This window comes from Parambassis ranga, chromosome 13, assembly GCF_900634625.1.
Source record: "Parambassis ranga chromosome 13, fParRan2.1, whole genome shotgun sequence".
NCBI classification, from domain to species: Eukaryota; Metazoa; Chordata; class Actinopteri; family Ambassidae; genus Parambassis; species Parambassis ranga.
In genome coordinates, this window is record NC_041033.1 from 20,943,702 (window position 1) to 20,966,189 (window position 22,488).

Genomic DNA, 22,488 nt, shown 5'->3' on the forward strand with positions numbered 1-22,488 from the left:
TATTTGACGTCACACGCTCCAACAGCTGATGACGCTTCGTCACTATGCGACACGAGTTGAAAACACAACACGAGTTTCACCTTGTTGTGAACCGAGCTGGATACGGAGAGAACAGCTGTTACAGCAGCCGACAGAGATGCCGAAATATTGTTCGGTACAGAACTGCAGGAATGATTCCGGGAGCAGCAACGACAGGAAAAGCTTCTACAAGTAAGACTCTGATTTAAACTCTTTTCGCCAGCTAGCTTAAACTCATCATATCACTGCCCAGCGTCAACCTCACCTAAGGCAACTTATGTTCTGTTTGACGGCTTGTTCTTTCACAACGTCTGTTTTTATGTAATTAATTTCCCCGCTGAAGTTAACAAATGTCATAAAATGTATGATTTTTCACCGCTTTTTATTTTAGTTTTATTTTGACCTTTGACATAATCGTGATTTCTGTTTGTAAAGAGTGACGGAACGGTTCTGACAAGCCTATCTACCACTAAAGGTCGAGTTTTGCTGTTTATTTTATATGTTTTGTTCACATGTTGGAAATTAGCACTTTTTTTATATATTATTTTATTTTAGTTTTGTGAGTTTAGTTTAGTTTATCGACTGTAGTGATGATGTCATCCTTATCTGGTAGCTAACAAACGGAAAATACTGCCCTGACGATATGAAAGGGTCCATAATTCGTTTGATTATATGATTATATTATCTGTTCTTCTCCCTCTGTCTTCTTCTTTTTTTATTCTTCTGTATGTTTTTTGGCGCAGCGTATCTTCAGCATACATTGACCAATTTCAGCCATTCAAAATGTTCACCTCACAGAGGACATTTCGGGCCAACTTCAACTTTTTTTCAAAAAATTATAATTTTTCAAATATGAAGCAATTTCTGCATCATTTTTAACATGGGAGTCTATGAGAGAGCCCTTCAACCCAGGCTCTCAAAGTTGGAGTGGGTTTTTGAGGTCTCCTCTGATGTTACCATGGTGACAGGCTGACACACAGAGGCATACAAAGCTCTGACTTGCTCTGATTCTCCAGCAATTCAGAGCAATGCTTCAGCTGCAGCAATCAAACTTGCATTTTCTTCAAGAAATGCCCTTTTCTGGTGTTGAAATGTGTGGTTTAAAGGGTGTTCTTTATAGTTTGTTCATCCCTGTAAATGTAAAATGAAGCTGCGTGGAGCATCAGGAAATGACAACACTTTGGTAATATTACACGGCGTAAGCTAAAACGTGATGAGTCCACAGTTACCTGAACGCATCAAACCTGATGCACTGATGTTTAGCTCAGGTAAAGCATCCTGTTTTTGATGCAGTTATTCTCTCTCTCTGTGGGTGTATATATAAATAATTAGTAAGAATTTATTCAGAAATCTTCATGATGCAATGTTTGTAATCTTTGCTGTGTTCCAGGTTTCCTCTGCAGGACCCCGTCCGGCTGCAGCAGTGGCTGAGGAACATGGGACGTGAGAACTGGACTCCCTCTCGGCATCAGTACATCTGCCATGAACATTTCGCTCCATCCTGCTTCAAGGTGCGATGGGGCATTCGTTACCTGGAGAGTGATGCTGTTCCCACAATCTTCCAGGTTTCAAAGGTAAAGACCGCCCACATTCAGAGAGTCACTTTAGGGCAGAACAGTCGTCAGTGTTTGGCTAAATGCTGACCTCTTGTATCAGAAAATTGAGCGACCTTTTCCTTCCAGTCGGTTATATCGTATTAAAGATTAACTAACCCTAACATGGAAATTGAAGTAGGGCTGAAAACTTCCTTTTTGAAATCTATTAATATTCTGCAGCCCTCACACTAGAGCAGGTGTGTTTAGCCGAGTGTGAGTTAAAGTCATTTTGTTATCAGGTTTATTTATCAGAGCTGTTCATCTCAAACACCTACTGTAAATAAATCAGATCAGCCATGCCTTGATTAAAGTCTGTACTCTCTGCAGTGTTTTTTTTTATAAACAAGTTTATTATTAACACACACACCACTCCTTTTTTCCAGAAACGGGTGTGCACGGATCCAGGTGACCAGCTGAATCCGAAGCGGTTTCGAGCTAGCAGTAATGAAAGCATAGCGGTGTCGATTGACGGCCCCGTGCCATATGACTCCACAGAGATGCACACGGTGCACCTGTATGAGATCACTGTCGAGCCGTCCCAACAGACGGCCGCCAGCATTGTGGAGCCCAGCGACGCTGGTGAGTCTGACTCTTCCCTCCAGACCGGCCTGAAGCCGCTGGCTTTAAATGTCCCTTTGACATTACTCCAAGCTGATCTGAGTGACATTGAGGAGAACATAGAGGAGGTGGTGTTCATGTCGGAATGCCCCGCTGGTGAATGGCAGGATGAGCATATGAATGGAATTGCTGCAACCATTTTATCTCAGGGCCACAGTCTGGTCATGAATGACTCCACATTCAGCTGCACAGAGGAGACAGTGGTCTCTGATGGAGCTGAAGATCTGACTTACACCACTGAAGACCTCTCAGATGGCCACGAAGGCCGCGAAACTCAAGTCATCACCTTCTTCGAGACGATACCAAACATCCTACCCAACAAAACCTCTGCGCAGTTCACCTTTTCCCCGGACACTGTGTTGTCGTCCGCTCTGAGCTCCAAGCCCATCGCATCCATTCTGCCAATAGTGTCCAAACATGAGGTTCCTTCTCCGAACTCTCTGGTCCTTACTGTGGAAAGGCTGGACACAGATGGGGGAGGCGAAGGCAGGTCAGAGGAGGACAATGCACAGCAGCCGGATTATCGGCTGGAGGAGCACAGGTGAGGCCTGACTTTGTTTTAAGGCATTTATCTTGAAGATTTGAGTTTTACAGTCTCTTTTTATTTCTGCCACATGACCAGCTACCACAAGAACAGTCTGAGCAAGGAGCAGCTGGAGGCCATTGTGGCTGAGCTGCAGAAAAAGGTGAAAGTGCTGCAGCAGCGACACCGCCGGCACCTGGAGAAGCTTTTAGGACTGGAGAACACCGTCAGCCAGCTTAGACAGAGCAACCTGCTGAATGAGGAGCGGCTGCAGCTGCTCGAGAGGGTATTTAACCAGAACTAAGTGTACACTGATCGTTGTTAATATTTTATAATCTTCTTGTTTAAATGTACTAATTATGACTCCATCGCTCACTTTTTCCGTATCTTCTCTTCGCTCAGGCTTACATACAGACCAGTGCAGCAGTGCCAGATCCAGGTGAGACTGTGGCCATCATCTACGAGGAGGATGATGTTGCGTACTTGTATACTCCGCTGAACGATTCGGAGGCAAAGCTGTGAGGCTGGACTGACTGCAGACATGTCAGCTGTCCATCTGTCCATCCACTGTGCCAAACCAAAAAAAAAAAGGACACAAAATAACAAAGCCTTATGTAGAGTCTGTGTATGAAATGTTTGTTGGTCCATCTGCTGTGAGCGTTGCACAAGTATGGAGGATAAAATGGGACGATGTTGAATGTGTTTTTTTAGGGTTTCTCCTTCTCTGACTGTTTGAGTTCTTGTTTGTATTAATGCACATATGATTAAAAATAACTTCCAGTATTGGTTACATTATTGTTTTTTGTTTTGAAAGAACCTGTGTTGTCGTAGCTTTGCACCCCCTTGTGGTTGCGTGAAGAAATGCACGTCCAGCGCTCACTAAGAAAATGGCAAAGGTGAAAGGTGAAATGAATTTTTGGTCCCTTGGTCACCAGGCGGGTAAGAATAGGAAGGGTTTCTTTTATTAGGCAGGTAAAACCAAAGAAATGAGTCACCACGGTTGTGTGTGTGTGTGTAGCATCACACACACACACACACACACACAGAAGCTAATTTAAGTAACACTGAACAAGCTGAAACCTGAATGAATCCACCCACAGCCGTTAGTCACCTCCTAAAGCAGGTTTATGAGGAGTGTTGGGTGTGATGACATGTACTGCTGCCGCGGTGTTCTTCTTTATTTACATTAGATGCAGCTAAGATGTGGAAACAGGTAGTACAGGGAAACAACACACCAGGTAGTGTTGTGTGTTTAGAGCCAAGCCCAACTCTCACAGCAGGGGAAGTGTGTGTGTGTGTGTACAGTAAGTGATGGCTGCAGTGCACTGTGGGGAATTCCTGCTTTTGTCTCTGTCATGGCTGGCTGGGATACTTCGTGGAACTGAGCCATTACTGATACACCTGTTCGAGTGTGGACAAAGATCTGTTTGTTCATTGAATGGCTCTGTTTGCCCACTAGGTGGCAGCAGAGTGAGTAATATCCAACTGAAAGGTGTATCTGGATATTAGAAGATTTAACACTGAAGGGGGGGGGGGGATTTATTTTGGAAATCTGCAACAGGAGAGTGAATTTTAGCTCCAGATCAGGACTAATGTGTTCTGTGTTTGGTTCTTTTTTTATTTTTGTGTAACTGCCCTGAAATCTGTGGAGATGGGCATATGACTAAGCTAAGCACACCTTAGATGAGTGAAATGAGGTTTGGTGTTATGAGTTTATCGAACCCACAGTAGGATTGTTGGGTTTCTAATGTGACGCGTCTCTGTTCCAGAGGTAGAAAAAGACTGAACGTTACATTTCTTCCTCTGAGGAAATAAAATTAGAGCGGGTGAGTTGGCGTCTGATTAATGCTGCAGGATGTGAGGCGTTCTGTTGTCATTATCCTCAGATGAAAATTCTTAGTTTTCTTCCTTTTGACATCAATCAGTCAGAATCAGGAAGTAGTCGAAGTCACAGTCTGAGCGTCTCTTAGTGTTTTTGTTTTGATATTTACTCATGTTTCAGGCCTCAGCAGCAGCTTTCCTCGTTCTCTCCTCCTTGTCTTCCTCCTCCTTCCTCCTCTCTGTGAGTAGATGCATAGCAGCAGGTCTTCAGCTGCCTGTTGGCCAGCTGGTCCTGGTGGTGGTGGTGGTGGTGGTTTTGGGTGTAGGAATGAAGAGGAGCAGGGCTGTGGGGAGTGTCAGAGAGGAGGGAGACCTCCTGGCAGTGGACGTGCGGCAGGTAAGGAGACAGAGGGTGATCCTGACTCGAGGGAGGCACGCTAGCTCCGACCTGTGTAACAAATCATATTACAGCATGTGTAAAATAACCTGACTCTGTGCTGTCGTTTGTGTCTCAGGGGTTCGGATGTGGATCATGTCCCACCTGGGGTGTGTTGCTGCCGGTGTTCCTCAGGTCATCCAGGTCAGTCATCCCCAACCTCCACCTCTGCCACACTTTCTTTATCTCTGCCTGCACCTTCAGGCGAGTGAACGAAGAGGGAAACAGGGTCAAAATCATGAGGACACGTAGCAACACTCGTCAAGAATACACTTACTTCCTTGTTGACAAAACAATAGAGGATGGCTACAAGTGAGCCCTGTGGAGAGGAAAACGTGGGATTACAAAGTCTCCTTGTTAGTCTTGAGTGTGTGCTTTACGGAGAACAGTCGGTACCTGGAAGGAGTTGAGGAAGAGCTGGAAAAACAGGTTGATGTTGTGAAGGACTCCCTCTGTGTGCTCCTCTGTCAGCAGTGCAAAGACCACCTCGTGGATCCCCAGCAGAGGGATCAGGGTCAAAGTGGATTTGGCCAGTCTGGAGAGAAAAACACACAATAATGCTTCCTGGCGTCTAAGAGCAGCCGTTTGTGCCGTTTGTTGGACGCCTGTTTTATATCTGCTGTGCAGGGATAAAGAATTTACCTTCCTCCAGCAGAGCATCATGGGAGCTTGATGGGAAATTATTGATAATGTATCATTCAGTTTGTGTAAGATAGCCATCTTCTTGTGGCTTATGTCGCCCTGGGTTACATAAGGAGATATATATACTGTAAGAGAAGCCTGTCCTTCTTCAGTCTGAGTTTTAAAAAGCCTGACGAACAGGCACCAGCTGGGTCCGTCACCTTTTGAGGTCCCCTGGAAACATTTCTGTTTGCATACTTCTTGTCTGCATACCTGAATTTGTAGTCGGAGTATCTCATCTGATGGGCTCTCAGCTTTGAGGCGAGGATCTGGATGATGCGAATAAAGATCAAAAAGTTCACCTGAGGAGGTAAAAACAGGCAGAGGAGACAAAATGGCCGTCAAACTTTGTTAATCTCATACTCTGCAGTCAGTGTGTGTGTGTGTGTGTGTGTGTGTGTGTGTGTGTGTAATACCATGATGGCCAGCAGGATGGGTGTGCGGATGATCCACCAGTGTGCCGGGTTTTCATTTATCTCCCAACACCTGAAAAACACACCGTGCTCTGTACACCTAGCCTGAAACTGTGTGTGTGTGTGTGTGTGTGTGTGTGAGCGTAGTGTAAAAATGCAGAGCTTCACCTCGTGTTTTCAAACTGGTAACGCACAACGATCCAGGGAACAACAAATAAGACTGGAGTCCCTGACACAGACAGACACACGTTAGCATGGAGCACAGCCACTGTATGAGCTGTGTGCGGTCCTTTGTGTGTGTGTGTGTGTACCCCAGCCGATGAACAGGTATCCAGAGAAGCAGTGGCTCTCGGAGAACACCATCAGCACCAGCAGGTTGTGCAGATACAGGCCTTCCACCAGCAGCCAGTAGTAGTTAGCTCCTACACAGTACTGCATCAGCACCTGAGCCACACGGCAGCCCAACACTGCCTATAATCAACAAGATACCAAGATGAGGTGCAAGACACACAACATGGATACACAACGCACAACACTCAATGCAAATGCTGACAAAACATCGCTGAAACGATCCATGTTTTCTTTCCACAGGTTCTCCTGATAAACGGCTTCCAGGCTTCCAAGGTAAAATCCTTCCTGTGTGTGTGTGTCACTGTGTGTGTGTGTGTGTGTGACCTGGGCACTGAGTGCTACTGTGATGTCGCTGTCGTCTCTGAACTCCGGAGGGTTTCTGCTCAGCAGAGCGTCCCTGGTCAGGATGGAGACGGCTCGCAGGATGAAGGACACGAACAGGTTGATGTGGATGTAGTTCCTGGTGCAGTGCAGCTTGCTGCAGACATCACACCACAAGAGAGCGGCTTAGATCAGAGATGAATAAGAATGTAAATATCAAAAGTAGGTTCACCTGAAGAAGAGAAGAACAATCAGAGCCAGGGAGAGGCTGGTCAGGCTGACACAGTAACCCACCGTGTACATGACTCTGAAGTGGGATAAAACCATCATCTGCTTCTCCTGCACACAACAATAACACAAAAGTGGGTGGATGCTGTGAGCAGGAAACGACGCTGCCGGTCTGCCTCTCTCTTGTGTGTGTGTGTGTGTGCACCTGAGCTTTCTGTTGGCTGTTGTTAGCGTCACACTGAGAATTGTCCCTCCAGGTCAGGCTGGAGTTCCTGGTGGCCCACTGACCATCAGGGCCACACTCCCGCGACACGAAGCCATCACGCACTACAGAAACACACACACACACAGAGGCTGGAACACACACACACACACACACACAGAGGCTGTAACACACACACACAGGCTGGAACACACACACACACACACACACAGGCTGGAACGCACACACACACAGAGGCTGGAACACACACACACACAGAGGCTGGAACACACACACACACACAGGCTGGAACACACACACACACAGAGGCTGGAACACACACACACACAGAGGCTGTAACACACACACACAGGCTGGAACACACACACACACAGAGGCTGGAACACACACACACACAGAGGCTGGAACACACACACACACAGAGGCTGGAACACACACACACACAGGCTGGAACACACACACACAGAGGCTGGAACACACACACACAGGCTGGAACACACACACACACAGGCTGGAACACACACACACACACACAGGCTGGAACACACACAGGCTGGAACACACACTTTTGATCAGCAGAGTGAGTGAGGATGATGGGGGGTTTCTACCTTGCTTGTACCAGGGCAGGTACCAGGGGCACGGCACTTTGGCGCTGGAGTTTGGTTGTGCGTCAGGCCAGCAAGCGTACCTGTCAAACATGCGACCGCAGTGCACTCCTGGGGAGGAGTCAGCATGTAATTTGCAAAATGTTTCACTTTTAATGATGCATATGTGAAAGAGCTGTGCTGGTGACGGGTAATTAACATCAACAAGACGTGCGTCTTACCGCTGAATCTGGGTTCTGTGCTCATCTGGAGCAGACACTCATTTCTGTAGTGGTTCCAGTCCATCCACATATCTTCTAAAGTCCTCCCTGATACACTCTGCACACACACACACACACACAGCATCTCACCATGTGTGCCCTTAACACTGAAGCACCTAAACCTGACGCTAAAGCAACCCAAGAACTCACAGAACAGGAAGGATGTGCTGCTTTTCTCAGAATCTATGCTCCTATTGACGTGTATTAAATCAGCATTGGATATTTTTTGATTATATTTTGTTTAAACTGGTGACACTACCTGCTGCTGTGCAATCAGTGAGATGTCTTTGTGGCACATACCAGGGTCCTGTAGACGAGGAAGAGGGTGAGGAATGTGTGAGAGGCCTTCATCACTCTGCTGAGGGCTCATCACAGAGCTCCACAGGCTCATCAGGAAAATCCAGTCCAGGAAAAGAGGTCATTTAGCGGCCAGCACATGGAGCAGAGATACTCTGGAAGTGTGGACATAAAGCAGCCATTACTGTGGGTGAGTTACACTTTGTATGTTGATTGTGTGTAGGGTCTAGCAGGTTAATATTCGCTCACTCAGCATGAATACAGAGGGAGAAATGCATGTGTGGATGCCACCGAGAGACTTATAACATCACAAATATTTAAAAACTGATTACATTTATTGATTATTCTCCCTAGATGATTGGAAATGTACTCAATATCTGATAAAACCTCAGCCTGAACTAATGGGAAAAATGGTCAGATATGAAGTCTTATCTATTTATTTACTATGAATGACCTCATTAAACTTGTTTAATCTCTTAGATATTGTGATTTCCGATGCTGATTTATCCTCATAGAGGCCGCGGAATTATTTCTAATAATAATCATTAACTGAAATGAATGTAAATACTCAAATACCGGACATATTTTTATATGTGCATATCTATGCTTATGTATGGCAGCCTGTTCATTCTAACAGTAGGAAGGGCAGCCTAAAGCTCTTAAACATCTTTTTTTTTTAAATAATCCTTAAACAATAGATTTATGCAGCTGTGACGTTTATTGGAACTTAAAGAGACGCCTCCACCTCTGTCCCAGGTCCAAGGAGTGTAATGTTACTGACTGAGACAGGAAAGGACAGACAGATACATACAGAAGCATCAGAGTGAGTGTAAGAGGCTGGTCTGATGGTTGTTTTGTCTGCTCCTGATCGCTGCATGCTCCTAAACACACATCATTCTGATCGCTGCTTCACATTCGACAGCTCTAACCATCCTCCACATCACTGCTGTTATAGAGAATTATGATGATGATTCTTAGGGACTAATTGTCCCAAAGAGAAAAAACATAAACATTCATAATAATCTGTCTAAATATGTACAAAAAACCCACAAAAACACAAAAACATAAAAACATAAAAACACAAAACATACCTTTCCTCCCTGAGAAACTGAGACATCCAGCGATGGAGCAGACGTCAGTCACATCATACAGTTTAGAAGGGAAAGAACTGACTCAACCCTCTCCTCTCTCCTTCTTGCTCTCTCACTGTGTGTGTGTGTGTCTTTAATTGATCAGCTCTAGCAGTGCAGGATGTTTGGTGTCTGTCACTGAAAGCAGCTGCTCTTACAGAAACTTACACTAGTTCAAAAAAATCAACTATTCAATAAATAACGTTTCCTCCTCGTGCAGCATCATTAGTCAATGAACACGTTTCCATGATTTCTATGATCTCTAGCAACGTAAAAATGAACTTCAGTGTAGAGTCCGTTCTTCCTTCCTTCTGGGTACAACATGTACACACAGACTGGTCCGCAGTGTGTGAGGGAATATTTGTACAGTCATGGTATCCTTGTGTGACGCTTTACTGGATAGAATAACAAGACTCCTTCTCATAAGAGACCATATTTACTGATGACACACACACACACACACACACACACACACACACACACATTATTTCAATAAGAGCATATGAAGACAGGAGATGCTGATGGGGGAGATCTGTTCTATGTGGGCGGAGGGGGCGATGATGGGCGATGATGGGTGGTGCATTCAAAGACCTGCTAATTTTTAAATGATGGTATCCATTGTTAGAATCAGCAGAAAATGACGTCATGACTTTAAACACATCATGATGTGTCTAAAAAAAAAGTATTAATTGTTGATTTTAGAGGCTACCTGCAGCTACCCTGTGAACTTAGTCTTCATCATGAACGACTGTTTGTTGTTAAGATTAAGATTAAGATTATGGCAGAAAAACAATCACAGTATGGAGGTCACACATCTTTATTTTGCATTATTTATATTGTTCACACAGTGTCTTGTAGAGAGAGTGTTCTTCTTCTGTCTTCTGGAGAAGTTTTTTGTCGTCTGATAATTATTGAGCTGAAATGTAGCCGCTTTGTTGTTTGTTGTTTTTTGTCAGGCGCCATTCATATACAGATTGAGACCATTAATCCTCGTTAGAAGGCGACACGGAGTGATTAATGGTCAGTGCTTAGTCCCATCAGGAAAATTACACCAAAAGTTCCGAACAAATTTTACACAACAAATATTTCATCATCTCAGAATCAATGTGCTTTATCTGTTTGAAATTATTCTTCATCAAAAGATGGTCTAACAATGAGCAAAAAGCTTTATTACACAGCGTCAGTACACGAAGCTGAGACATGGAGTTTATGGCATTTACGGGTTTATCATCATGTCAGTTAAATGACCTCATCTGCTGAATGTGCTCTTTGTAAAATTTATATTTTAGGTGATCTTGTCACATCCTGAGATCAGTCACAGTGTGTCACATGCACATGACTGAACCAAATATTTGAACACAGACCAGGGAGGCGTGTGTGTGTTTGTGCCTCCATCGATGTTCATGTTGACATGTTTTCCTCATTTAGTCCCAGATAAAATCATTTTTAAGATTTAAAGGGAGTCCCGGCTGTTTGTGATGAAGAAAGCTGCAGAGAATGTTTAATTTCCCTCCTGTGTGCACAGAGAGCACAGAGCAGCCATTTGCAAATAGATTTAAGGTTTAATGACATGATTATAAAAGTTATCATCTCACTCTGGTTATGGTTTGGGAGTTATAATGCTTTTAAATGACATCTGGCTCCACTGGATATTTCATAACAGGGAATAAATACATAGATACAGTATGATTGCACACAAAGTGCAGCTTTGCAGTTCACAGATGTGACCACTAGGGGGCAGCCGTGTGCTTTAAAGGTTCAGGTTACTGAAGTCATGACAGAACATCATAGATCTTCTTTTAATTGGAGCGTTTTGATCCAGGTGCTGACTCTTCAGGCCTCCTCAGACAGCACCTTTATCTCTGCTCAGCTCACTGTGGAATGTGAGGGAGGGATCCGCTCTTTTCATCACGGCAGCAGCTTTATCAGCGGCTCATACCTGCCTCTCCGGTGACCTAACAGTGCTGAGATTCCTGCGGCTCAGCACACTGTGTACACACCGCCGTCCTCCCTGAACCTCATCAGGCAAAACTCCGAAATATTAACGATCCTGTCAGAGGTTTGCTGAAGTATGATTCTATACAAACACATATGAAGAGGTGTAAACACTTTCTGCAGGCTTGTAGCACCTCTTGCCTGTTTCCTGGCAGTCAGACCCTGCCTCCTTTCAGGTATCCAGATAAGAAGGACAACTTGACATGCATGTGTTATATATATCTAAAAATAATGATGACATCTAACATGACTGCTTCAGGTTCAGTCCCTGTTGGAAGGGTTTCGTTTGGTGGTTTTGTCTGCCCTGGTTTAGATGTAAATTTCTCACTGGAGCAGGTAGGAACCTCGGGGAGTTTCCGTTCCCACTGAGTGGACACAGTGAGCCTGTGTTATCATCAGAGAGGAGGAGGAAGAGGAGGAGGAGGAGGGGAGTTGTTTTCCCTTTCTGACTTCAGGTGCCAGGCAACCTCTCTGCCCTTCACATTCCCCAGTATCGGTCATGTGACCAGAGTTTGGCCGAGCATGACCAGAGACACCAGAATGCCCTTTATCCCCCTTTCAGTCATCCAGGTTGAGGTACTTAATGAGATGCATGGCCTCAGGAATGTTTGCTTCACATGGCCGCTGCTTCATTTTCTATTCAAAACCCTCATTCACACTTTAAATTAGTGTGTTTCATTTGTGAAAGAGGGACTTTTGGTAGAACAGCCGCGCACCAATCATTGATTAACAATGATCAAACACGCCTGAGGGTCTGTGACAAGTCACTGGAACGGTAAACATGCTGAGCAGCTGATTATTACTGGTGACAATAAGCTTTTCTGCCTCCTTTAAACATAAAAAGGAGCTCTAATCTGGAGTCACTTTAATCATGAGCAGATGTCAAGCGGCTCCCTGTCCTTTGTTGGAGGCGACACTGATATGGTCCTGAGAGACAACTGTTGACAAGTAACCTGAGATTGGTCTCTGACCCATATTTACTGTGAAATGTTCATTAATTTTTCACTTCTTTGTCTTCATCAGTGTGTGTGTGTGTGTCATGTAAGTTCTTCCTCTTTATTCTAGAGATGCATCATCTTATAAACTGCCAGTTAGACTAAAACTGGACCAACATGGTCTGAGTGATGGTCAGACAGGGCAGCTCCCATTGACTGACTGGAGTTAAGTCGGAAATCTGATGATTAATAATATCTAAAAAAAAAAAATCCTGTCTCTGGAATGAGTCCACTCCTCTGTGCTCACACTTGTCGCCTCTGCCTGTTAACTGATCCTGTGGCTAATTGCTCAGAGCGTGTGCGGTGAAGGTGGCAGCTGGAGGTAACGTATCCTTCAGGATTGAATGTCAGGGCTTAAAGAAGGCTTTTTAACTGACTCATCATGCGGGAGTCACTGTGCCGCTAGATAAAAGAAGATCAGACGCACCTTAACGCAGCTTAAAAACAGTCATGTTTATTTAAAAAAAAATAACACACAAAATGGAATACATGTGAGTCAGCGGTACGTAATGATAGAGTTGTGGCTGCTTCATTGTCAACACACTGCACTGAACACTGTTATCTTCTGACTGTTACAGGTGATTAATGACAGTCTTTCTACAGTATTTACAACCATAATCCTCTTGATAACGGTGTTATTATGAAGGAAACCGTAAACACTAAGAAGCTAGGACTGTAAAAAATATCGGTGATTTGACGAGCTTAAAAAAAGACATCACTTTCAGGGTTTTCAGTCTCTGAAAACAAAAACAAAGAATCTACTTCAAACACTTAAAACATCCTTTATGGACCACTTTTCTTTGTTTTTGATGTTCAAAAATGTCTTTTTGAAAACCCATTTTAAACGTAGTCTTTCCTCTCTAACCCCGGGCCACCTGCAGACCGTGGGGCAGAGTACGCCATCCGTGAAGGGTTGTATCTGGTCTCACGGGGTGGACAGGAGCAGCAGAGCAGCCCACCGCCGAGAACCAGGAGCGCCGCCGCTGCCCAGCCGATGTACAGCGCGGCCCCCAGCTCCCTGCGCTGAGCGTCCGTTAGCAACGGGTTGTAAAAATCCCTGATTATAGTATTAGCAGACCAGGAGACAGGAATGAGCTGCATGACCCCGGACACGATGAAGAAGATCCCGGAGATGATCATCACCTTGGCCTTGGAGGCCTCGTCCTCAATGCAGTTGGTGCACTTGGCCCCGGCGATGGCAATGAGCACGGCGAGGATGGCGAGCAGGATGGAGATGACGGTGAGGGCGCGGGCAGCCTGGAGGTCCTGGGAAAGGGCCAGCATGGAGTCGTAGACCTTACACTGCATCTGTCCCGTGCTCTGGACCACGCAGGTCATCCACAGGCCCTCCCAGATGATCTGAGCTGTCACGATGTTGCTGCCGATGAAGGCCGTCACCCTCCACATGGGGAGAGCGCACGCCACAATGGCAATAATCCATCCTAAAATGCACAGGGAAATACCTATCAACTCCAGGCCTATAGACATACTGAACGGTCTTCCTCCTCCCCCTCTTCTTCTTCTTCTTCTGCTGCTGCTGAATGTAGGTCACACCTGAGTGGAGCTCACAGAGGAGAAAAACACAGCAGAGACCTGAGTGGTAATTAAGGTAATTTCAGGCCTTGCATCTGTGAGTGTGAGATGATCTGTTACCTCGGCTTCGCCAGTATCCTTCTTATAAGGCCGATCAGGTGGAGGGGAGGAGTCCTTGACGAAGCTGACATCACCAAAAGGGGAGGAAAGACCTGGACACGCTCAAGACTCTGTGCTATCAGCTTACATGGCCAGCTTTACAATGGGGCTGTCTACAAAGAGGCCTTTTACAGCTGAAAGGGCACTGAGCAGGTTTTTAGAAGCAAAGAACGGAAGAGAAGTGTTTAAAGGTTGACCGACTATCTTCTTTCATCGTGCATGTTCAGCGGAACAAAACCGGCATGACATATTTATTGTTTATCAACATACAAAATACAATCTTCATTGATTTACACACTAATGTAGCATTTCACAGGTCTGGATTTTCTGTCCTCTATCTGGGAAAAATCTCTCAAAGATCTTCTTATAAACAACTATGCAATCATAACTTAGTAGGTTCTTCACCACAATAAGATCAACACCAGACGGGCCGGTGAGACCGTGCATCAGCTCTGAGGTCCTGTGATTGAAACACCTTAACGACAAGCATGGCAGAAGAAGACTGGCAGAGGTATGAAGTGAAACCTTCGGACTGCCAGGCTGTAGACCATGAAACACTTGACACCTCCAAGCCAGACTGAAGCAAACCTGGAGACAGACCAGGTGTGTCATTTGGTCAGATGAAACTAAACCAGAGCTCTGATGTTGTCTTCATGTGGAGAAAGAAAGGAGAGGAGATCATGTCAGCATGATGCTGTGAGGATGACTCAGTGAGTCTGGAACTGTGGATCCTGAAAGACCTCCTCCTCCTTCATTTTGATGAGCTAACTGTTCTTTTAGCTAAACTACAGCTCGGGGTGATGGAGTCCACTCAGAGCTAGGAGACGTGTTTGATGGGTCTGTCTGCAAAACATCCTTGAATTTCTTCGTGGCTGAGACTGTCTCCTGAGGAATGTCTCCAACCCCCAGCGCTCGGGAACCGTGTGCTGACAACCTCCTCCCACCTCCCACCCCCTCGAGTCTGAATGAAATGAAACAGGTCCTTTGTTTGGAAGGGCAGCTCAGATAGGTGAGTGTGGGTAAGCAGACAACATGGTGGCTCTTGTTATCAGGTGAAAAAGGTGCAACCGAGACTCTGAGACACACACACACACACACACTACCTGCTAAATACAAACAACAACATGCTGTTTAATATGTGGGGAGACTATTTAACACAGAAACACAATTTAAATAGTATGAAAGTAGTGTTAAAATATCTTTATTGATCTGATCACTCTAACCTTAACCCAACCAAATCTGTTCAAATTTGGCCTGGTGCATCACTTTTTGGGGTCCCCCTGGGAACATCATGAGGCACATTTCTGTTTTTTCCTCAGCAATTAGGTAAAAAAAAAAAGGACATGCGTATAACATTAAATATAGACAGATTATATAGATATTCAGTTGTTTTTATTTATATTCATATATAAGAGACAAAAGTAAACATAACAATACAAGATGTATACCAAAGTTACAAAGTAATGGAAAAAGTTACAATAAAATAAAACACGTAAGAAAACACAACACAACATAATCCTCATAATCTGTCACAGTGACACATTTCTACTGAACTAAACGTGGATCACAAATCATACAGGGATTTTATGTATTAAATACATGACAGTCGTTAGCCTCAGTGCCTCCAACACAAAAAGTACCACACATGTAACACAAAGCTTCTACTCCAGGTCTGTCTGGTGTGACTTCAGACATAGTCTCTCCTGTCGTAGCCACTTGGAGCCATTGACCTGCTTTGGGGGTAGATCATCTTTGACGGAGGCCCGTACCTTTTCTCAGGTTGTTTGGGACAACTGGAGCAGAGGATGCCCCCTCCGAGGAGAAGGAAAGCGGCTGCGGCCCAGCCCAGATACAGAGCTGCTCCTATCTCCCTCTTCTGTGCCTCAGGAATGACTGGATTGTAGAACTCCATGATGATAGCATGAGCACACCACGTCACAGGTATCATCACCGTCAGGGAAGCCATGATGAAGGCCACGCCGGCGGCTATCATCACCCGAGCTTTAGCCACCTCTTCGTCCACGCAGTTGGTGCACTTTGCTCCCATGATGGCCACCAGGAGCCCCACAACCCCCACCACGATGGAGATGATGGTGAGGGCGCGGGCGGCCTGAAGGTCAGCGCTTAGAGCCAACATGGAGTCGTGGATTTTACACTGCATCTGGCCCGTGCTCTGGACCACGCAGTTCATCCAGATCCCCTCCCAGGTGATCTGTGCTGTGACGATGTTCACCCCGATGAAAGCGGACACTCTCCACATGGGCAAGGCGCAGGACACGATGGCAGCGATCCATCCCAGGAGGGCGAGGGACACTCCCAGGACCTCTAATCCCAGTGAAGGCATGTCTGCGCTCTGTGTGTGTGACTCTCCTGGATTCAATGGGGGGGTCCTCTGCAGGCACGAATGTTCATATACTGAGCAGATTTACTTAAAATAAAAGGTGGAGTCACTCGGTCATTGGCTGGGGAAGAATTCAAACTGTCTTCTGTCCCACCTCATCTGAAATACCACAGCCTTGGCCTGTGAACGGCCTCAGCTTAATCATTCAACCTGTTCAGCCCGGCAGCTCTCCCACCCTCTGTGTGAGGGAGACAGGAGAGCAAACATGGAGCCAGGTCTGCAGTGGTTAAAGGATAACAGACGTGGTAACGATCAGTGGATGAATGATTGAAAGTGGAGCTGCTGCAGGTGTCTCAGTGAAAGAATGTCATCTTCATATTGTTTGTTTTGCTTGTAAATGATCGAAACATGAATTAAAATCACAATAACATCAGTCTGGCTGGAGTTATACAGACGCTCATTAGTCACTTGTGATCGGTGTGAACATCTGTTGAATGCCTGTTCCTTTAATTCGGCCTTATTTCTGTGATCATTATTATCTGATGATGAGCTACGGGAAAGAGGAGGCTTGATGGAGGTGGTGAACTTCTTTGGAAAGCAGAGGGAGTACTCTGATTATGAGAAGGGTGTATCTGTGTCTGTCAAGTGAAAGACTCTGGATCTTTTCAACCTTTTAAAAAAAGGTCTACGTGAGGTCTGAGGAGGCATTCTGACTGTAAAGTGTTAGTTACTTTCTAAATTTACCAAACACCGGTGTCCATTTATGTAGTCCACAGAGTGAAGGATCATGGGAATAAAGCACAGAGGCTACAGAGACACAGGTGGCTGCAGTATTGTCTTGACCCTGGCAGCAGTGAGGCTTAAAAACAAAGTGACAGAGACACATGAAGATCTCAGAGATACACTGTTCATGATAAAACAACCCTGGATGCATCGCAACAGGAGCTAAACCAGAAGGCCTGACAACACTACAAGGGCTCTGACACTGCCTCATGCAAACAAAGGGTAAGACGCACATCTCCAGAGCTTTCCATGGCATCAACAGAGAACCACGCTGCAGTAACCTGGACTGATTTCAGGTTGGACCATAGAAAGTGTTGTTTCTGCTCGACTTCAAGTGAAACCAGTTGCCTGCTAGTTGAACTAATTCATCCAAATTTGGCTAGCTTGCTATTTGCAGATTGTGAGCTAATGACCTGGTTAGCTGTTGGTTAGCTTGCTAATGCTACAAAATGTTAGCACCTGAAGGCAGAGGCAGTTAGCAGCTAGCTTATATTAGCATCATAATACTCACGTCATGATTCCTTGGTTGTAGTTTTTCCTGGTTTGTTTTGGTTGTTTCCTGCCTTGCTTTGAAAGTCTGTCTCCCTTGTGTGTCTGTGTGTGTTTTACTTCCTCCTGTGTTTCCCACCTTGTTGATTGTCTGCCTCGCCCTCATTGTTCTCACCTGTCTCTTGTGATTCTTTGTGTACCCCCTTTGTATTCGTCACTTCGTTCTGCATGGTGCTCAGAAATCCTTGTGTATTGTGGTGAGTTGCATCTTGGAACCTTTTGTTCAGTAGTTTTGTGTAGTTTGTCTTTTTGTACCTTTTCCCAGCTTTAAAGCTCGTCTTTGGTTAAATTTAGTTTTGGGTAAGAGGCCCTCAGCTAGTTTTTCCACCTGTTGTACATGACAACACAACAACACAATGAACTACTAAAACTGACTGATGCTACATGCATCCCTCCCTTTAAACAACACATCTGCAGGTCTGATGACTTCATTATTAGTGTGTGTGTGTGTGTGTGTGTGTGTGTGTGCTGCTGCAGAGCTAAACTTAGAACGGTTGACTAATCTGTGTCACAGTTCACTCTGGGAAGTAGATAACCTGGACCATATGTAGGAGTGCAAACAGGAGGCGTGCCGGACTCACACGTACTTCTGTCTGGACATAAGCTAGATGTTTCTAATGGTGTACTGTTACACATGCCATGAAACAAAAAAAACTACATTCATCTGTAGCCCCCCTCTGACATGATGTTATCCCTGTATGACTGCACAGCGCTGCAGAGCAGAGCCCAGTAACAGGCGGTGCAGTGTGCTCAGTCAAAGGGAGTTTCCATCATATTAACAAAGACTTCCTCAAATCATTAACCTCATCGCTCAGTCCAAAGCAGAGGCTGCATGAAGATGGATGCTGTAAGACCTCCACCACAGTGAGGCCAAAACATATTCACCGCCCCCTAGTGGCTGGCTGCAATATCGGTCATATAACCCCCCCCTCCTCATGTTAGTGGATGGGACACAGACCCAAGTTAAAAACTAAAAGTAGTCGTCGCATGTTGTGTTTTTAGGAATGGTTTGTGGCTTGTTAGCTAGTTTCTATAACGCAGAGTGGTGTTTAAATGCTGCCAAGCTGCTGACTCAGCTCAGAGGTGGATGAGTGGTTGGGTGGGGCAGCAGTGATGCAGCTTCACCTCTGGCCTTCTGTTGTGCAGTCTCTGGTTCCAAGATGGTGTCGTCTTGTTTACAACATGGCAGCAGCCATTAGTGAGGTATTGTGGCCTCATTTTTGTGCGATAGGTGGAGGCGGAACCACATTCTCCATTGTTGTTGTACGGTCACATGATGCAAAGCAACAAGTGTGTGACTTTTTTGTTAAATTTCCTCCTGATGTAGCTCAACTAATCATCTTCCACATGTGTTTGTTTACACTTTAACCTCCATCAAAAAGGGGACCTGAGCAGGAAGGGAACCAGTAGCTGATCAATGGGCTCTTTGTTGACTCAGTTTGGAGTCGGTTACAGTGCGGACTGCAAACGGAGACTTTTATCTCTGCCTCAGTTTCGCTTTTCTAATAGAGGACAGGTTACAATGGAGGGGGGCTTAAGGTGCTCTTCAGGGACAACAAACCACCCATTGTGCCCCCCCCCCAATCTGCATTTGCATTGAAATAAAATACCCAATTGGCACAGACCAGCCCTGCTCTCATTGGTCAGATGCTGCTGAACTCTGCAGCTGGCATGTGTCCCTGTTCTCTGCATACCAAGGAGCTGTGTGGCATGAAAAGCTCCACAAAAGGATTTTATTTTCAAATGACATGCAGACAGTGTGACAGTGTGTGTGTTTTTGAGGTTTACAGACACAGTCTTCAAGACACAATTTACTCAAATCTGTTGATCTAAGAACAACATGCATCAATCATTCAGCATCATGTACTGACCACAGAGTTATTACAGACAGCCGTCGGTCTTCATGTGTTTATACATAGTCTCTCCTGGTGTATCCATTGACGGCCATTGTTTTGACAGCTGAGTAGTCCACCCGGGAAGGCGCCGAGCTGCCACGACCTGGTGCTGCAGCTGATTTGGATGGGCAGGAGCAGCAGAGCAGGGCTCCTCCTAGGATCAACAGGCAGGAGGCAGCCCAGCCAAAGTACAGAGCATTCCCAAACTCCCTCTTCCCCGTCTCCTCCAGCAGCGGGTCGTAAAATCCCACAACGATGGCGTGAGCTGTCCAGGACACAGCCACCAGAAGCAGCAGTCCAGCCACTACGAAGGTCACCCCAGCAGCCACCACCAGCCGGGGCTTACTGTTCACATCACTGCTGCAGTTGGTGCACTTGGCCCCAGCTACTGACAGGCCGATGCCCACGATGCACAGCACCATAGAGACAATGACCAAGGCGCGCGCAGCCTGCAGGTCCACCGGCAGCCCCAGCATGGAGTCGTGCACCTTGCAGTGCATTTGGCCCGTGCTCTGCACCGAACAGTTCATCCACAAGCCTTCCCAGATGACCTGAGAGATGACGATGTTCTGACCGATGTAGGCAGCCACCCTCCACATAGGCAGGCCGCAAGCCACCATCACCCCCAGCCAGCCGGCCACGGCCAGGATGATCCCAAGGATCTCCAACCCTGCAGAGTACATAGTTGGTGAAGGAGCTGAACTAAAGTCACGTCCAGGGCTCTGTGGGATAGAAGGCCCCTCTGTGTCTGCTGGCTCAACCCTCCTGAGATGAAGGCGATATCGGATCTCTGAGGCTCAAAGTCCTGTGTAAGACTTTTAGTGGGAGAGAAAAGAGAGGGAGAAACGGATTCTTTATAGAGCTTAGACGACTGAAGGTGGAGTCAGCTGAAGGTGGCATCATGTTTACCTTCAAACTACACCTGCGATATAGGAACGCACGCAAGATTTGTATAAAATAGCATCAAAATGGAGCCAGTGTCACAAGAAATCCTAATAAACCTGCAGAATCTCGGATAACATCAAACAAATATTAAAGAACTATGTAGGCGGTGCTAAATCTGAACCACATTTACACATATGACAGACTTCCTTTGCTCAGACCTGATATAGATGTACACACACGTCATTTTTTTTTATTAAAGATATGATGAATGTATAAATCTGTGACACCTTAAAGAAAGATGCAGCATCATCCACTGAATGAGCTCCATGCAAACAATGACAGGCCTTGTTGTTCAGCTACAGAATCCCTTCACACACACACACACACTGAGCAAACTCTGGCTCCTGTTAGAGGAGGTTTCATTTTTAATTGTTGATATATAACGTGCTGATGTTGAGCCTGCTGTGTGAGCAGATAACAGTCTTCTTTCGTCTCCATGGCAGACGCTAAACCTTAAATGCATACCTGAGACTTAATGGTAGGTGGTACGTAACTAATCCCCTCAGTAAATACCCCCCTTTGTATCTGCTGATTTGGGGTATCCTCAGAGGATAGAGAGGGCTCTGTTTTCCTCAAGTAAGTTTGACAACACTTAAAACTGAAAGAACAAAATAATAAAACTATAGTAGTACTGTGTAGTATTTTTTGTGACACCACATCTCTCTTCTGTCGTGGTAGGAACACCTCTTTTAACTAAAAGACACTGTTGTTGGCTACCAATGAGCTCTGTGTCAGTCAAGGCTTCACTCTAATAAACAGAGGTCACCTGAGGTCAGCGGTCAGGATGAACATCTCTGTTATCTGGTGGTTCACCCCCTCCACGCTCAAACGGACACACTCCCATCCTCCCACTGACACACACAGACGCACACCAAACTTCCAAACTCTTTTTGTATTCATGTGGTGTTTTTCCTCCATCAAAGTGAATATTTCTGCATATTTTTGGATAAGAAAACAAACTCTGGGACTGTACCTGTTGATGGGCATTATAGTGTTACTGCAGGTTTTTACCAGCAGAGGGAGCTGCTTCACATTTTATCCCTGTTGCGTTTTGAGGATCTCTGCAGAAGAAACGCTGTGTCTGTTAAATTAGGCTGGATTAGGGTTTGAGCAGCACCGCTGGATGACGCAGACCGCTAAAATATCATGTGAATGAAATGTTCTCTGATAATGTGCGGCTGGCAGCAGCTCCTGCAGTACCAGGAGTGCTCAGCTCCAGGGAGTCTGGATGCAGCTCTGTGGATTAACAGATCAGATAAATCACACAGCTTGAATTACATCAGTGATAACATGTCCTGAAACTCTGATATTTACAGGATTAGATTAGATTTATGTATTAGCAAGTAGAACAATACGTGAGGATGCAAAGGTGCAGTAGTAAAATTGAGTACGGTAACTTTTTGAATTTGTTGTTGTTGTCTTCTTTTCTGCGGGGACCAGACCTGATGCTGGTCTGACCAGACTGATTCCTTGACCTGGATGATTCTCAGTCATCCAGGTCAGTTTCCTCGCTCTCCCCTGAGCAGCTTCATCAGTTCTGTTTGTATGTGGTGGAGGACCTGTGGCCTCCATATTTGTGGTCTGACTGTGAGACCTGTGAGACGACTATGAGACTACAGGAGGGGGACTGGTTGCAGGCCCATTGTTCTTCCTGGATGGAAGCTGCATTGTATGTGGTGGAAAGATGATGTCTGAGTCCACTGCCTCTGTTAAGAGAAGGTTTTTCCAGCTTAACATAGATGCTTCCTTGACTCCTCTTTCAAACCATGTGTC

The 22,488-nt window shown here is 45.6% G+C and overlaps 5 protein-coding genes across 5 annotated transcripts; 1 reads left to right on the forward strand and 4 right to left on the reverse strand.

The window, feature by feature from the left end:
• The first annotated feature begins 52 nt into the window (after window positions 1-52).
• Window positions 53-3,544, forward strand: LOC114444951 (THAP domain-containing protein 5-like). The gene is made up of 5 exons (XM_028419858.1): window positions 53-210; window positions 1,409-1,592; window positions 1,997-2,772; window positions 2,854-3,040; window positions 3,157-3,544. The coding sequence occupies exons 1-5, from the start codon at window positions 137-139 to the stop codon at window positions 3,274-3,276; spliced, it is 1,341 nt and encodes a 446-aa protein (XP_028275659.1). The 5' UTR covers window positions 53-136; the 3' UTR covers window positions 3,277-3,544.
• Window positions 3,545-3,918: 374 nt separating this feature from the next.
• gipr (gastric inhibitory polypeptide receptor) lies at window positions 3,919-9,814 on the reverse strand. Its single transcript, XM_028419648.1, has 15 exons — window positions 9,482-9,814; window positions 8,394-8,574; window positions 8,055-8,151; window positions 7,837-7,944; window positions 7,211-7,332; window positions 7,010-7,116; window positions 6,781-6,934; window positions 6,417-6,576; window positions 6,274-6,334; window positions 6,109-6,178; window positions 5,906-5,994; window positions 5,408-5,546; window positions 5,289-5,330; window positions 5,117-5,209; window positions 3,919-5,023 (listed from the first exon to the last, which is right to left on the reverse strand). The coding sequence occupies exons 2-15, from the start codon at window positions 8,442-8,444 to the stop codon at window positions 4,760-4,762; spliced, it is 1,557 nt and encodes a 518-aa protein (XP_028275449.1). The 5' UTR covers window positions 8,445-8,574; window positions 9,482-9,814; the 3' UTR covers window positions 3,919-4,759.
• A 3,130-nt stretch (window positions 9,815-12,944) lies between these two features.
• LOC114445003 (claudin-3-like) lies at window positions 12,945-14,146 on the reverse strand. The gene has a single exon (XM_028419924.1). The coding sequence runs from the start codon at window positions 13,996-13,998 to the stop codon at window positions 13,351-13,353; it is 648 nt and encodes a 215-aa protein (XP_028275725.1). The 5' UTR covers window positions 13,999-14,146; the 3' UTR covers window positions 12,945-13,350.
• A 1,426-nt stretch (window positions 14,147-15,572) lies between these two features.
• On the reverse strand, window positions 15,573-16,770 carry LOC114445212 (claudin-4-like). The gene has a single exon (XM_028420171.1). The coding sequence runs from the start codon at window positions 16,544-16,546 to the stop codon at window positions 15,890-15,892; it is 657 nt and encodes a 218-aa protein (XP_028275972.1). The 5' UTR covers window positions 16,547-16,770; the 3' UTR covers window positions 15,573-15,889.
• Window positions 16,771-19,784: 3,014 nt separating this feature from the next.
• LOC114444495 (claudin-4) lies at window positions 19,785-20,571 on the reverse strand. The gene has a single exon (XM_028419103.1). It carries the CDS (start codon window positions 20,451-20,453, stop codon window positions 19,785-19,787), a length of 669 nt encoding a protein of 222 aa, XP_028274904.1. The 5' UTR covers window positions 20,454-20,571.
• Between the last annotated feature and the right edge of the window lie 1,917 nt (window positions 20,572-22,488).